At 31.9% G+C, this 15,760-nt stretch overlaps 2 protein-coding genes across 6 annotated transcripts in view; both read left to right on the top strand.

Annotated features, from left to right (window-relative positions):
- Positions 1–2,505: 2,505 nt before the first annotated feature.
- LOC116852083 (multiple inositol polyphosphate phosphatase 1-like) lies at positions 2,506–5,219 on the top strand. The gene is made up of 9 exons (XM_032832086.1): positions 2,506–2,613; positions 2,723–2,979; positions 3,342–3,652; positions 3,718–3,843; positions 3,943–4,087; positions 4,173–4,273; positions 4,418–4,527; positions 4,606–4,803; positions 4,885–5,219. Exons 2-9 carry the CDS (start codon positions 2,811–2,813, stop codon positions 5,057–5,059), a joined length of 1,335 nt encoding a protein of 444 aa, XP_032687977.1. The 5' UTR covers positions 2,506–2,613; positions 2,723–2,810; the 3' UTR covers positions 5,060–5,219.
- A 664-nt stretch (positions 5,220–5,883) lies between these two features.
- Positions 5,884–15,760, top strand: part of LOC116852072 (centrosomal protein of 290 kDa-like) — a 10,780-nt gene continuing 903 nt past the window's right edge. Inside the window, exons 1-22 of one of the 5 annotated variants that reach the window (XM_032832072.1) lie at positions 5,884–6,252; positions 6,820–6,904; positions 7,011–7,057; positions 7,126–7,206; positions 7,274–7,409; positions 7,515–7,651; positions 7,740–7,978; positions 8,054–8,186; positions 8,426–8,616; positions 8,691–8,832; positions 8,960–9,200; positions 9,450–9,615; positions 9,733–11,073; positions 11,161–11,458; positions 11,692–12,707; positions 12,793–12,991; positions 13,083–13,297; positions 14,145–14,292; positions 14,352–14,747; positions 14,810–14,976; positions 15,094–15,304; positions 15,391–15,648. In XM_032832072.1, coding sequence (XP_032687963.1) covers positions 6,073–6,252; positions 6,820–6,904; positions 7,011–7,057; positions 7,126–7,206; positions 7,274–7,409; positions 7,515–7,651; positions 7,740–7,978; positions 8,054–8,186; positions 8,426–8,616; positions 8,691–8,832; positions 8,960–9,200; positions 9,450–9,615; positions 9,733–11,073; positions 11,161–11,458; positions 11,692–12,707; positions 12,793–12,991; positions 13,083–13,297; positions 14,145–14,292; positions 14,352–14,747; positions 14,810–14,976; positions 15,094–15,304; positions 15,391–15,648 — 6,027 coding nt within the window. In that variant the 5' untranslated portion in view covers positions 5,884–6,072. Of the gene's footprint in view, positions 6,253–6,819; positions 6,905–7,010; positions 7,058–7,125; positions 7,207–7,273; positions 7,410–7,514; positions 7,652–7,739; positions 7,979–8,053; positions 8,187–8,425; positions 8,617–8,690; positions 8,833–8,959; positions 9,201–9,449; positions 9,616–9,732; positions 11,074–11,160; positions 11,459–11,691; positions 12,708–12,792; positions 12,992–13,082; positions 13,298–14,144; positions 14,293–14,351; positions 14,748–14,809; positions 14,977–15,093; positions 15,305–15,390; positions 15,649–15,760 lie in introns of those variants that run through there. The other 4 variants (XM_032832073.1, XM_032832074.1, XM_032832075.1 and 1 more) reach the window with 4 other exon arrangements.

Below are 15,760 nucleotides of genomic sequence, written 5' to 3'. Positions count from 1 at the left end.
ATCGATGCAGAACGCTTTGACTGGAATACACTTCACTTCAGAACAGGGTATCAAAAATTGGCTCGATTCATTCTTGGCTTCAAAAGATGAACGCTTCTTCCGCGACGGAATCCATAAATTGCCAGAAAGATGGGAAAAAGTAGTGGCTAGCGATGGACAATACTTTCAATAATGTATTAATTCATTTTATCATTCAAATAAATGCGTTTTTCAAGCAAAAAAACGGACCGAATTAAGTTCTACACCCAATACATAATAATATATGGACAAAGTTTATATCTCATTCTGCATAAAACATTTTTTATCGGGGTGTTACTGGATGTAATATTTTGGCCATTGGGTTAGGCGACAGTTTCCCGAAAAGTGGAGGGGATAATGTTGGTACCAAGAGAAATCACTACACGATATAATTTAAAGATCTGTTTTTTGTAACTGCACTGCTGAACTAATACAAAAGGTTAGAGTGAGAAAACGTATACTTGCCTCATTTCAATTTATTGCACCAATTTAGCAATGCAGTTACAAAGAACAGAATCTTTAAATTATACTGTGTAGAGATTTTCTTTGATACCAAGATTATCCCCTCTACTTTTCGGGAAACTGTCGCCTAACCTGGCCATTGATAAATTATTGCTGCTAAGTAATTTCAATAATTTTACAAATAAATTATCTACTAAACAATAATAATTTATCACTGGCTATCTTATTACAACTAGTAGTACGTTTCTATAAAAGTTATATTAAACTTTCTTTCATTGCTTATATCTAAACAATTATTATCCACAAAGAATTTCTTATACTGTCAGTATATATATGATAGAAACGACAAGAGAGAAGTTAAACACAGAGTTATTTCAATATTGTTTGCTATTGTTTACATGATCTAGTTGTAATAAGCCGTGAATTTCGGCGTTCAGTTAATATTAAAATATCGTCAGGCGTCTATTATGGAAAACAAAAGTTGCAACAATTTTGTCAGTTATGTGGGACTTGAAGAGCATGAGATTCAAATAACCCTAACCACATTTGTCTATGTAAACATTATTATTTATTCATTTATGATAGAGTACTGGAGATATTTAAGTTTACTAGTCAACACAATTTTTTGTTTGCAGACTTTGAGTCCAGTCACCGTAATTCATTAACTGAGAATAGCATTAAATTATTACCAGGAGAAGTTCTTATCGCTGAATATATATTATTAGCAACTGTTACATAAAATGAATACACCTGATATTTCATTCTTTTGCAACGTTTATTTGTTTTTTATTTCTTAAATGCAACACACTGTAATGATACGGGTAAGGTTATCGTGATTCAAATATGAGCGGGAGTAGCCACAAATTGCCAACCAATCAGAACTTGCACCCTATTGGCCAGACTCTGATTATAGGGACTCTAGGCTACGTTCAGATTCCTCATTCGGGTGCACTCTATTACTAAAAACACTATAGTATATGTTACATATTATATAGCACTTCTAGTATTATAGTGCACTCAGGTAGAGAATCTGAACGCACCCTACAGAGTGGGTTAACTCAGAGCCAGTCGAACATGCTATTTCTTACTTACTAAATATGGAACAAAGATAGAATGATATTTGTGTCGACTTGTATCTCTTGTTAGAAAGCAACCATGGTATATATAACCAGAAAGAAACCTGAGAGCGGCCACGCCATACGTTTTGGCAGACACCGATTTTCACGCTGTTCGATGCGCCATCTGCACCCATTTTTTAGGTGGAACTACGTTCCCTACGTCCATTTTCAGACGCTACCGGTAAAGTGTCAATTTGTTGCGTGTCCATTCTATGCCCATTTTCTGGCGATTCGTGTCCGTGCTAAGCGCATAATTATATGATTAAGAACATGGACAGTTCATGTTTTCAATCACGCAATTATGCGCTTAACACGGACACGAATCGCCAGAAAATGGGCATAAAATGGACACACAACAAATCAACACTTTACCGGCAATATTTGAAAAAGGGTGTAGGGAACGTAGTTCCACCTAAAAAATGGGTGCAGATGGCGCATCGAACAGCGTAAAAATCGGTGTCGGCCAAAACGTATGGCGTGGCCGCTCTCAGGTTTCTCTCTGATATAACCTATTACATGCAATTTAATTTTGTACAATAAATTTTATTTTCCCATTGGCGGATACGATCTATCTGATGCATGTATATAACGTTCATAATACACTCAGAAAGAGAGAGAAATATATATTCCCGCACCGCGGTTCTGGGGCCGGACTTCTCTCTCCTTTAGCAATATAGTAGTATTACATATATGATGCTCACAGAGCCTATCTGAAAACTGTTCACAAAAATGGCGTCTGCTCGCTTAACATGTTAAGGGACGTCTACATTGGAAGTAAGCAGTAAGAAGTAGGAAGTAAGAATAAGAAATTGACCAATCATAGTTGATTATTCTTCTCACATTCGACTGTGGTTGGTCAATTTCTTACTCTTGCTTCCTACTTCTTGCTATTCACTTTCAATGTAGACGTCCCTTTACTCAACCGTTGTACAACAGTTGTGTCTTCTGAACGCACCTATTGCTGCAAGCTTTTGACATTTTAATATTGACAATGATAATTTTTTTCGATTTCTGTGTATGTGTCTAATTATATATAAATTATATATAAATATAATTTATTTATGTAGAACATAATTTAAAATAGAAGATTGCAAATTATGAAATATATACTTGTTTTTTCACAGATACAGTATATATCTCATGCAGTAGAAGATATACATATATAAAATTGTTGTAAACTTTGTGATGTGATTGCAGTATTATAAAAACAACATGCTTGAGAAACTAGTTGCGATAATTATTATACTGTGTATAATAACTACAAATATTTCTTTTACTTCTAATTCTTCTATCAAAGATGATAGTTACAAATGTCAGCTAGGATCTAAAACTCCATATAGATGTGTAGCTAATTATAATGACACATCAATAAAATACTCAGGTATATACTATAAAATTAATGGTTTTCAGAGATCACTGAGAGAAAAAAATATTTAAAAAAATAGTTAATATTTATTTGATGAATACTCTCTAATAACATATTTACTTAAATTTAAATTTTTTTATTTAAATAGAATAAACAATTGCTTTCATAAAAAGTTAAAGGTTTCTTAAGGTTTTAAGAAAATAGACACTTTCTTATTTGGAGAAATTTCATAAGTAAATATGTTATTATAGTATTCTATAGTATTATAATATTATATAGTATTCACAGAATATATATACTATTTTTTAGATATTTTTATCCTCAGTGTTACTTGTTATGAATGTTTGCATATTGATAAACTTCTTTTTTTGTTACAGGCTGTGTAGAGAAAAAAATTTGGTTGATTCTACGGCATGGGACTCGGTATCCAGGCAAAAAGTATATACCTCGTATGTTAGATGAATTACCAAAACTGCAATATTTAATATTAAAAAATTATGAAGAAGGTAGAACAAGATTATCGGCTGATGACATAGCTTTACTTAAGAAGTGGAGACCACTGTTGACTCCAAATGATACAATGAAATTAGCACCAGAGGGAGAAAATGAAATGGTTGATCTTGGAGAGAGGTATCAAGCAAGATTTCCTTCTTTGATGCCAGAAATCTATAGTAATCAGACCTACAAAGTATGTGACTAAATAGTTGTTAAATATGAATTTATGTTCCTTGATTGTCAACTGTTGAGTTTTAGTTTAGGTACACCTCAACTCAACGCACAGAAGAGAGTGCAAGACACTTTGCTGCTGGATTATTTGGTTGGCGAAATAGTCAATGTGTTTGGTATCCAGAACCAATATATAAAGACCCAATTATAAGGGTAATTTTGTTTTAATACTTCTAAATTCTAAGATGTGACTTATTAATTATTCTCTTTCTTTTGTATGCTCCACTTCTTTAAATAATTATTTATTTTTAGTTTTACAAAGCTTGTCCTCGCTGGCATCAGGAAGTTGATAAGAATCCAAAAGCAAGAGCAGAAAAGAAAAAATTTCTGGAAAGCAAGTTTGTTACTGATATGTTGGATAATATTAAAAATTATATTGGCCATAGTGTTAATTATGGTTAGCATATAATTATTTGATACATACATATTTGTTCTTATTCAGTGTTGTTTTTTTTATTAAACATAGTTATTACATGCTTCAGAGACTGCACTTTTAATGCACACCATGTGTGCCTTTGAGACTGCTTGGGACCAAAGTATAGTGTCTCCTTGGTGCAAGATGTTTTCCTTAAATGATTTTAAGGTCAAATGAACAATGAACAATATACATTTTACTTGTGCATATATAAGTTAGATTAAAATGTGTGTCAAAAATTTTAATTTATTTAAAAAGATTTCTCTGAAATCATTTTTTTTATATTTAATTTTTTAAATTTATATTTTACAGGTCTTTGAATTTGCAGAAGATTTAGAATTCTATTGGATCGATGGATATGGATATCAGCTAACGTATGAACAAGCATGTCCTGTCTTAAAAGACATGTTTGACTTTCTTTCGTACGTTCTTTCAATAATAAATACAATTTTACTTTCGTAAATATACGATACACTCAAAGAATATGATTTATTTTACAGGTCTAAGGAAAGTCCAACAACAACGGTTTATTTTACTCATTCTGGAGCCATTCTAAAATTCCTAGCTTTAATCGGAGTAGCTAAAGACACACATCCTTTAATGCATGATTCTTTTACTTTACACGGGGAAGATGAAAGAGCATGGAAAAGTAGTATTATTGATGCGTTTGCATCTAATATCGCATTCGTTTTATATGAGTATGTTTCTATTTTAATATTATGTGTGTCAAGTCGCGTATGTTTTCATATATGTAATTATCTGATTTTGTCTTTTCCTAGTTGCGTATCCCAGGGTCCTAGTGTTCTATTTATGTTTCAAGAACAGCCACTATATTTACCAAGCTGCCCTAGTGACAAGCCATGTCCAATATCTATTATGAAGGATATATATCCAGATAGCGACGAAGAATGCCTCTTTGATGTTATGTGCCATACGTCAACGCAAGACAATTAGGAACGCTTTTATAGTAAATTTTGTTGTAGTGCTTTAACATTTGCTAGATTCAAGAACTTTAGACATTTTTAATATAATACATTTTATATGAAGAAATAATATATTAAATTGTGATATTTATAATATACAACAAATTCGTACATAAAAAATATGTAATATATGTATTTTTTAAATCATTTTTGTTATAAATACTGCCTTAAGTTAGAGGGTTGCTGAAGCTGAAAAATGTTGAAAGCTGTCTTTGCCGACAGAATATTGACATTTTTTCTGCAAAATTACAAATATTCTTACGCAAGTACGTGCAAAAATAAATAGGAGCATTGCTCAATATATGACGAAAACAAAAAAAAATTTGAAATATAAAATCTCATGCTGTTAGCGTAATATTTGTCTAATCCAAAAGTTTCACAGTTTTTATATATCGTGTAAGTGTAGATGCTCCAAACAGAAATAAATTTTAAAAAACTTTGCTGTACCTTTTCGCATCTGAATTCAGAAGCTTAAGAATATCTGAAAAGTTTGCAGAAAAATTTCTACGTATGTGATTAGGTTTTCCGCTAAAAATGGTAAAAGCAACACACATTTACGTAAGATCTGTATGTGCAAGAAATAGAAAAAAAGGGTAGTGTAATTGCGTTAGTGACAATCGTTTCTACCTTATCGACATTGTTCGAATACATCATCGACTTTATCTCTTTAATGGTAATGATATACTCTACATTATCCTTTAAATATTATAAATTGGCTATTTTAGTTTGGTCACATTCGGGTCCAAGAGCAGATGGCGTAGAAAACTATCTCTCTTTCAAGGGTACTTTTGGAAACATCACCTGGGAGCATCCGCTGCATTGGAGTGAGAGAGATACGATAATGAAATGAAAAGAGAGGGAGAGCAGCCAGGTGATGTTTTCCGAATGCACCTCAAGAGAAGTTAGTTTGTGTTCTCTGCTGTTTTCAGACTTCCCTGTGGTGAAAGATTGTATGTGTTCCACTTTTTAATTATTATCGCAAAAATGGTTCACACAGACTGGGATCGGATATTATCTGTAAATGCTTCATCTTTAACGGATGAGGAAATCGAAGATCTTTTTCCTGCTGTAGTTCGATGCGATGTAGACGAGATAACCGATGTACAGAGTTTACGAACGCTCATGAGACTATCGCAAGAAATCATGACTTATAAAGATAATCAAGTAAAGATCAAATTATTTATTACGTATTTGTATTAATATATATTTAAAAATAGATCAGATAGTTTTGTAATGATATGCATTATAATTGTTCCAGTGTTCTTACTTTCAGCAATTAGCTTTTGCTATTAGATTTATTAGATTTGATTTTCGGATTTTCGGTTACGTGCATTCTTCTTTGTCTGAGATTCCGATATTTCCATAATATTAAAAAAAAACGTATCTTTTTTCACTTTTACTTAGTTAATGATATAATTCAACTGCATTGTTTTGTGAAAAAATTGAAAAAAACCCAATAAATCGCATATTATTAGGTTGTTTTGTGAATGCAAGCCTATTAGAACTATTAAAACTATTAAAAATATGTGTTACTATATGCAGTAATATAACATGTTTATTTATGATACAATATTTGATCATATATCATCTGATAGTTTAATTTTTTATTATGAAAAGAATTTACTTAAAAATATATTTTTATATTATATAATTTATCTTCTTTAATATTTAATATATTTAATTTAATATTTAATATATTTAATTTAATATTAATATATTTATTGATATTAGGTAGAAGCCTTGCTCCTTGAATGTGGTGAATTAAAGGAAACAATAGTTTCGCTACGTCCTGAAGCTGCCAAACGAAAAATTCAAGGTAATTTGCATTTATGATAGTAGTTACTATATGAGAGAGAGAGAGAAAGAGAGAGAGAGAGAGATATTAATCTCAAAAAGGATCTATATTACTATTACTTTGACAGATCATGATAAATCCGTGACGAGACAAGAATCCAATGGTTTTAGCAAGGTAAGTTTTTATAATATATTTTTTATAGCTTAAAATATTTTTTATTAATTGAGATTTTATATATAAAGAATGTAGGTTTATTGGAACATACTTATACAGATACACAAGGAAAAAATGAGAAAATTAAGACTCTCATGATAGAACTAGAGGTAAATACAAATAATAAAGAATTAGGAAGTTAGTTCTGCTATAATATTAAGATTTTTTTTCTTCTAGAGTTTGGATAAAGAAAATAGTATTCTTAAGGGACGGCTAACAACATTGAAAGATGAAATGGAAGATGCAACAGAAAAAATGAATGAAATGACTGAGGAATTACGTTCCGCTCAAATAAGAGATGCAGAATATAAAGGTATTTATGAGAATAGTTCATAGTTTTAACATAATATGTTTAACGCATTCTAAATAAATATAAATCTTATATTTATTATAATGTTTTTATGTTATATTTCTGTAGACAAAATGTTGAAATTTGAACAGGAAAATGCAGCTTTGGTTATTCAAATCAGAGAAGTAACTGCACAACAAATAGACAGAGACAGAATTTTAGATGAATTTGGTATAGCTATTGATGCTAGAATATCTGAGTGGAAGGTATGAAAGAAATTTAAATTTAATGAAACATTAAAAAAATAGGATCATAATGTGTTTGTATATATTTATATTATTATTTTGTTATAAGGACATATTGAATGAGAAGGATGATGAAATTACACGTTTAAAAGAAAGCTTATCACAATCTTTAATGCAGTCTGTTACATCGGTTAAAGAAGAAAACAAATCTGAAATTATTCATCTAAATGACGAAATAATTCGCCGAGATGCAATTATAGTTGAGTTGAAGACTAAACTGTCTGAAGCAGTTGTTGAAATAAATGAGAGTGCTACACTTATAGACAAATTAAAACAAAAAGTACAGGAGTAAGAGATATTTTCCAAGTATATTTAATTATTTAATTGCTTGTTTTTAAAGTATTAATTTTATTTATTTCACAGGCCTATGAAAAACGACAAACGAAAAGAACAGAAAAATTTGTTGAAAAGAATACAAAGTGCAAATGAAAAAATTTCTAATTTGGAGGATGCATTATCCCAAGCGCAAGAAGATGCCAAATCTCAGAGTAGCAAGGTGTGATATACATTTATAATTTTATTTTTACACAAGATAATATGCAGAATGTATCATGGTGCTGTTGTTATTACTTTATTATATTCTTTGTTGAAAAATGATATCTTCCATGCAAAAACAACTTGTTACTTTTACAAATTTAATAATTAATTCTAAGAAAGAGACATTCTGTATGTATACTTTGTATTATTATAAATAATAATAAATTTGTTAAATAATAAAAATTTATACATATATAGTTGTGCGATGTGCTGTGTACATTAAAACAATATGAGGAGGGAAATGAAGCTTTAACTAAAGCATTAAACGAAATTAAAGAATTAAAAGTTAAATTGGGTTACAAAAATGAACATATAGAAGATTTAGTTAATGTCGTTAATAAACTTGAGATGCTAAATTCGTATCAAGAGATGGAAATTTTAACTCTTAGGTAAAATTGTCAAGATTCTTAATTTATAACATGCGTAAAAGAAGATACTTTAATGTTACTTTTTTGTATCACAGAGAAAAGTTAGGGATTCCAGAGGATGAATCGGTATCAATTAAAAGCGTTGTTGCGAAACGAAAAGAAGAATCAAGAAAATTAGAAGAACTTGTTCAGCAAAATAAAAACCTTGTAGAAGAAAATTTAGAATTAAAGTCAGATGTAAGATAATTTATGTAAGATATAAATTGATTCATTTGAATCAAAATTGTGTAACACATGTGTCTATTTGAAACATATAATGGTTGTGGTGCATATCAGAATACTTATGAATTTCTCATTTTTGTAGATAAGGATGTTAAAATACAAATTAAGCAAGTCTGAGAAGATATTAGATATTTCAGATAATTTAGGTGATTCTAGTGATCAGTTTTTACATTCAACTAAATTAGCGGAATCGGAAAATATGCAAGTACGTTCCAAAACTGACACTTTCGAACTTAATCAAAATATTCAGATACTTATAGAAGAAAACGAAGCGCTTAGAACAGGCATGCACGAGATTATGGACAGTATACACAATCAAGATGGTGAATTTTCACTAACTTTAATGGTACTTTAAGTGTTGCACACATTTCCATTTTATGACACCTTAGATCTCTCCTCTACTTAGTTAGTATCTTTCTATTTTTTATAATATGACGTGTAAATATATTAAATCTGTTTATTTTTTCTTGTTTTTTTTTATGCAGATTTTATGGGATATTACTATATTCCTGGAGTTTTCATAACTACTTCAAAAATAAGTACATGATAATTTCGTGTATTTCTTGTTTTAGGTAAGAGCGGAGTGGAAATACAATCCAATACATTGGAACGGTTATTGGAAGCTTTAGATGTTAGACATTTAGCTGGTTGGTATCATCCAGCTATGAGATTACAGGGACAGCTTAATGTGGTACAAGGTAGTAATGCTGAATTAAGATCGCAACTTAAACTGCTGAGGTATTTCAATTTTTTTTTTATTAAAGTGTTATTATCATTGCATTATATATTGTTGTATTATGTATTATGTATTGTTTTCCTTTTATAACTTATGAATGGTTGATCACATGTTTACAGGAAAGAATTGCAAAAGAAAGATAATATATTGCAAGATTTAGCAGTAAATAGAAATATAGACGTCAAGAAATTGTACGAGAAGTATAGCGAAGAAGACGAAGCGATGACGATATATCTTACGGAAATGAAAGCTTTGCAAACGGCATATAAGAATGAAGCAGAGGAATGGGAAAAGCAAAAAGATCGCTTAGTTCAAGAGAACAACGAATTGAAGGATGAGATAGATAGTTTTAAGAAGCAGCTAGACATTTATAAGAAAGATCTACAGATTATAGAAAGTGGTGATAACGAAATTCAGAAAGTATTCGCGATAAAAACAAGAGAGTATGCAGATGCCATCAATGAAGTAATTATCGTAAATAGGAAAAATACTAGTCTTCAACAGTTACTCAACAAGGAAACTAGTAGACTGTACGAGTGTCAAAAGGAAATAATAAAAAAAGAGAGTGAACTAAACAAGACCCTTGCGGACGCAACTAAATACAATAAAACATTGCTATCAGAAATTTCACTTTTACAGAGTAATTTGTACAATTCTGTAAGTGCAGCGGTGCATAACGAATTAAAAGAGAAACACGAGGAATTGAATATACGTTATCACGCTTTGTTAGAAACCAAGACGACGTCTTTTGATTACAATGAGATATTATCTTGGAAAACCGAGATGGAAACGATAAGGCAGGAGAAATATCAACTTGTGGAAGATTTGCGGAAAGTCGATGATCGCGAGACCGATAATTTACAGCAGAGCTTAAAAGAAATAGAAACCAAAGAATTGATTGAAAGACAACGAGCGGATCAGATGACTAGAATGCACGAGATAACACAAACTCAGTTGACAAAATGTGAAGACAACGTTAAGCGACTTACCGTTTCTAATTCTGAACTGCAGGAGAAACTGATCGAGATGCATCGAAAATTGTCTAAGGAAATAGCGCTGCAGGAAACTATCCAAGTGAATGATAATCATATACAAGAGCTTCAAAATATAAATGTTCAGCTCACTATAGAAAATGAAAATTTGAAGAAAGTGCTACAAATTTCTCAAGAAGAAGCTCAATTGCAGTATTCGCTAAATTCATTGCAAACGCTAGAATTAGACAGTCTCAGGCATCAAATATTAGACTTGCAAGCTGTAAGTGAAGATAAGGCCACTATTTCGAGACTCGATTTTGAGCTTACGAGTAAAAAGATATCGGAAATGGAATTAACGGCACAGAAAACGCGTTTGCAGAATAAGTTGTCTTCCACGCAGCAAGAGCTCGACAACTCTAAGAAGAAATGTGAAGAAATGCGCGGCTATATACAAGATTATCGGAAACGATGTGACAATCGTTGCAAGTAAAATCAAAAGAATTATATTTTTAGCTATTTATACATGCGTTTATACAGAAAATATATTCTAACGTTCTGTAATGTTTATTCTAGGTATTATATGGATATTATATATTTTTTACAATGCCAGTATGCAGGATCGACTTCTTTAAGTAGCCTGGAAAAAGTAATTGCACTAGCTGCAAAATTGAAGATGGATCGACGAGATATCGATTCAGAAATGCAAAAAGTAAAAAAATGCCATGAAGATGTGAAATATGAACAGCAACTCTTGTCTACACGTCTTGAGATTGTCGAGCGTCTGAAAGATATATTGGAACAACAAATTGGCGCCGGTAACGCTCAAAATATAATGGAACATTTTGCGGAAACTTCGCAGCAGACACTAAGTGTATGTTTATATCATATAATTAAGTATAAGAACTATCATATAATTAAGTATAAGAACTTGCAATAATAAAATTGACAAAATCACATTAAATCAGTTAGTAATTAGTGATAGGTTAATAACTTGGATTTAAAAGTTTATCGCATTTTTTTTCAAATCTTATATTAATTTCTTATCATAGGTTACATTTAGGTTAAATTTGTGTAAGACAAAAATTTTTGGTATCTGTTAACTAGGATTTCAAATACAAACGACGAATAGCTCACTTAGAGCATGAGCTTCAAATAGCTAACAGCAAATTCAATGAACACGAGTCAGTAATTGCCGGCATGGAACAGGACATGATGAATATTCAGAGAGCTTGGTATCCCCAACAAGATCATCAACTTCAAATTAACGTACCGCATTTGGAGACAAAGTTTGTTCAAGTAGCGGTGGAATTTCAAGTAATCGGTGTTCAAACAGATCCTTACACCTGTTGTCTGAATGAAAAAATAGAACATACAGTGAAGAAAAACGAGGTTTCGGAAGATATTCGAAAGCCATCTGAACCGAGTGAAACTATGGAGAAAACATTCCAAGATGCGGAAAGTAATACAGAAGAAGAGAGCAAGAGTTCTACGCATCTTAACGAGCAGCTGGATCACGCACTGAAACTTGTATCAGAACGCTCCGCAATGCTCGTCAAGTGCGAATCACAATTAGTGGAGTGTCAAACAAAAGTGGATACTTTAACTAAGGTAATCGAGGAAAAAGATTCGTGTCTTATCCAAAAGCAAAATGCACTCGATGAGTTGGCGTCTCAGTCGCGTACCACGGACATTGAATGCACCGACAAGTTGGCTTTGAAATCAACGATAAATAGTTTGCAACAATTAATCTCTCAAAAGGAGGAGACCATTTTGAGGTATCAACATTTATTAAAAGAGGACAGGGATGAACATAGTCGGGCAGCCAGTCGTTTTCAAGACGAGATTAAGAATTTGCACGACCGTATCTTCGCCATGCAGAGTGAGATCAGAAGAAACGAAGAATCGATTGTGAACAATGTTCACGGAAAGGCGTTGGCTTCGACATCCAATGAAAACACATCCAAAAAGAAGAGCAGTGCCGCGCAAGAGGAAGAGATTGTTAGGCTACGAGAAAAAGTGTCTACTTGCGAGGCAGAATTAAATATTAGCAAAGAATTAAGTGATCGTTGGCATCGACTGGCAGAAGAAAGATTGAAACATATGGATCGTATGAGAGAAAGGTTTGTTTAATGATAAAACAATATCATTTAGTAAATTTAATTATATTTTCAATAACAACATTGAAAATAATTTTAACTTTCACAGATTAGAGCAACAACATAAAACTGAACTCGAAAGCTATCGCGGTGAATTGAATAAATGGCAGGCCGAGGCCGACATGCTCAGACAACAATTGTCTGAAAATCGCGTGTTGCTCACGAAAGGAAATATTTCACTGATGAAGGAGCTACAAGAGAAAGATGACAAAATACACGAGTTAAGTCTTACCTGTCAACAATTGCAGGTACGATTATTATATGATGTTAAATTACATTGTCAATTTGCAGAATAATGTTATATGATTATTAAGTCTCTGTTATTCTTCCATATTGTAGAATGAAATTGAGTTAATGGAGTCTGTAGGCCGATCTCAACAAATGACAGCTCGGGTTGATACGAAGACGAACGAGACAGCATATACTAGCCATCGTGATCAAGTGCAACAACAAAATCAAGTAGATATTTTGCGCCGGCAGCTTCAATCTTTAATGGAGAAGGAAAAGATGTACAAGTATGAAATAGCCGACTTGAAACAGCAACTCAGTCGCAGGTATATGTTGTCCTGGTTTTACTTTTTTAGCGAATATTCCTATTGATTTTGTAAAAATCAAACAAAGCATTTGACTGATAAAAATAAAATGTGACATTCTGTATGTAATATATACAGGGTGTCTTAGACCTCCATGATGACTCTTTGTGAGAACGTAGAATTGAGGTAGAACGGATTGAGATGAGCAAGAAAGTTTTGTGCCGTTTTGCGATATTCGCAATAATAGTCGAAATATTAATTAAAAAAGATTGGTGAATGATCACGCGCAATATGGTAGATGAGCTGCAGTGGCGTCGTCTGCCGTTGTATACTTATACATTAAGTCAAACTGAACAAAAAAGTCCTTTATCATTTTGTAAATGACCACATAGATTTTTAGATATTAATTAAAGAAAATTTGTGCATTATGGTATACAATCATATATGTAACAATTTTCTTTAATATTTAAAAATCTATGTGGTCATTTGTAAAATGGTAGAGGACTTTTTTGTTCAATTTGATTTAATGTATAAGTATACAACGGCAGACGGCGCCATTGCAGCTCATCTATCATGGCTGCGTTCGCTTTAGGCGCTTATGCGCTGTAAACGTCATTCTATTTTCTTTCTGCATGTAATGAGCGATAAAGCTCATATTGCGCGTGATCATTCACCAATCTTTTTTAAATTAATATCTCGACTATTATTGCGAATATTGCAAAACGGCACAGAATTTTCTTGTTCATCTCAATCTGTTCTATGTTCTCACAAAGGGTCATCATGAAGGAAACATCCTGTATATTATATAAAGTATTGATATAAAGCATATAATATATATAACGTCCAAAGAATATTTAATTTATTTTAGATACATGGCGATAAAAACTCAGGAGAAGAAAACATCGCAGCGTGAAGCCCAACTAGAGCGTAAAGTGGCTTCTCTGGAAGAAGAGTTGTATAAAACGAAAACTCAGTTAGACCGTGAATATCAGGCGCAAGAAGCTAAAAAGGCTAAGGTGTGTATCGGAATATCGATGTATGCATTACTGTCTCTAACGCGTGCTTCTTTCTGTAGACCGCAGAAGAACTTGCATTGTGGGAGAAACAGAAAAAATGGCAGCAAACAGCAGAGAAATTAAAGGAGAAACTTAAAGAGAAAACCGATGAATACGCGAAATTGTTGGCAAATCACGAGAAACTTCGATCTGTCGTTTCATGTATGGAACGAGAGAAATGGTATTTAAGAAGTAGACTTAAATGTGAAAGCGATATCGTATCTGGCGATTCGTCAACAAGACTCCTGTCGAGCGTACAACGTAAAACAGTAGAAGAACTAGAGAAAGAATGCTTAACACTGAGAGAACGTGTTAAGGAATTAACTGGTCGCTTGGGGAAGGAAGGTAATGAACAGTTGATGTTGGAAATAGTAGAATTGAAACGTCGAAATGTCGCTTTAGAAGCAGTCTCTCAGGTTCGTATGTTTTTTAATATTTGTCGATTTTATGATGATTATTATTTAATGTTATTTTATAGGGAAATGTATGCGTGATCAGCCAGCTGGAAAAATTAGAACTGACTAAAGATATTCTAGAAAAGATGAATCTCAAGTTGGAAAGTGAAAATTTTGAGTTGCGACTCGAATTAGAGAGGGCGAATTCGGATACTCCGAGATTGCGAGAGAAAGTGGATCATTTAGAAAAGTATTTTTTATTAATTATTAATTAATTAATTAATTAAACATTTTTCTTATTTTACAAAACGCAGATAAGGGAATAAACAATTAATATTATTGTATATATATATTATTATTATTACAGATATATAAAATTATTAAAAGCAGAAAAATCGTCTGATTCGACCTCTAGATCGTCAGATAAAGATTTACCAGAGAGAGAACCGGGCATTAAAAAGTCTATCTTTGAAATGGAGAAAACAATATTTACATTGAAACGAATCATTGAGAAACTTCAGGCAGAGAATAAAAGACTGAAATTTAGTTCCAAGAAAACTCATTTTCTAGTCAATCAAGTAAACCAGCCTCTCTTTTGATATATAATATATATTTGTTTTTCTATATTTTAATATATCATTAAGGTTACACATTTTGGATGTAGGGAAAAACAAATATCGTCGAGGGAAACATTTTACTTCAAAGGCAATATGAGGAATCTCAAAAGCGTGTAATAAGTTTAGAATCAGATTTGCGACTAGCTGAACAGAGAGTAACTATGTTAGAAAAAGCTCAAAAGGAGGATGATAACGGGGATTTAAGAATTTTGAGGCAACAGCTAATTCATAAATCTGAGCTTTTGGACAAAGTGAAACAGTTATTGACACGTGCAGCCACTAATGAAAAGACGTTGCGGCAACGTGTAAGAATTTAAATTACATTACATATGATCTAAAAAATAATTCAAATACTGGACAATATATATATATATATATATATATATATATATATATATATATATATATATATATATA

This window comes from Odontomachus brunneus, unplaced genomic scaffold, assembly GCF_010583005.1.
Source record: "Odontomachus brunneus isolate Ranch 3 - 2012 unplaced genomic scaffold, Obru_v1 Obru_scaffold_201, whole genome shotgun sequence".
Lineage (NCBI taxonomy): Eukaryota > Metazoa > Arthropoda > Insecta > Hymenoptera > Formicidae > Odontomachus > Odontomachus brunneus.
This window is presented reverse-complemented; position numbering and strand designations above follow the sequence as displayed.

What these genes read in the sequence shown, in the direction of transcription:
- LOC116852083 (XM_032832086.1), top strand. Translation starts at nt 2,811, where the DNA reads ATGCTTGAGAAACTAGTTGCGATAATTATTATACTGTGTATAATAACT. An exon ending in TGGCCATAGTGTTAATTATG is followed by an intron (nt 4,088 to 4,172) that starts GTTAGCATATAA and finishes TACATGCTTCAG; the next exon opens with AGACTGCACTTTTAATGCAC. An exon ending in TTTCCTTAAATGATTTTAAG is followed by an intron (nt 4,274 to 4,417) that starts GTCAAATGAACA and finishes TATATTTTACAG; the next exon opens with GTCTTTGAATTTGCAGAAGA.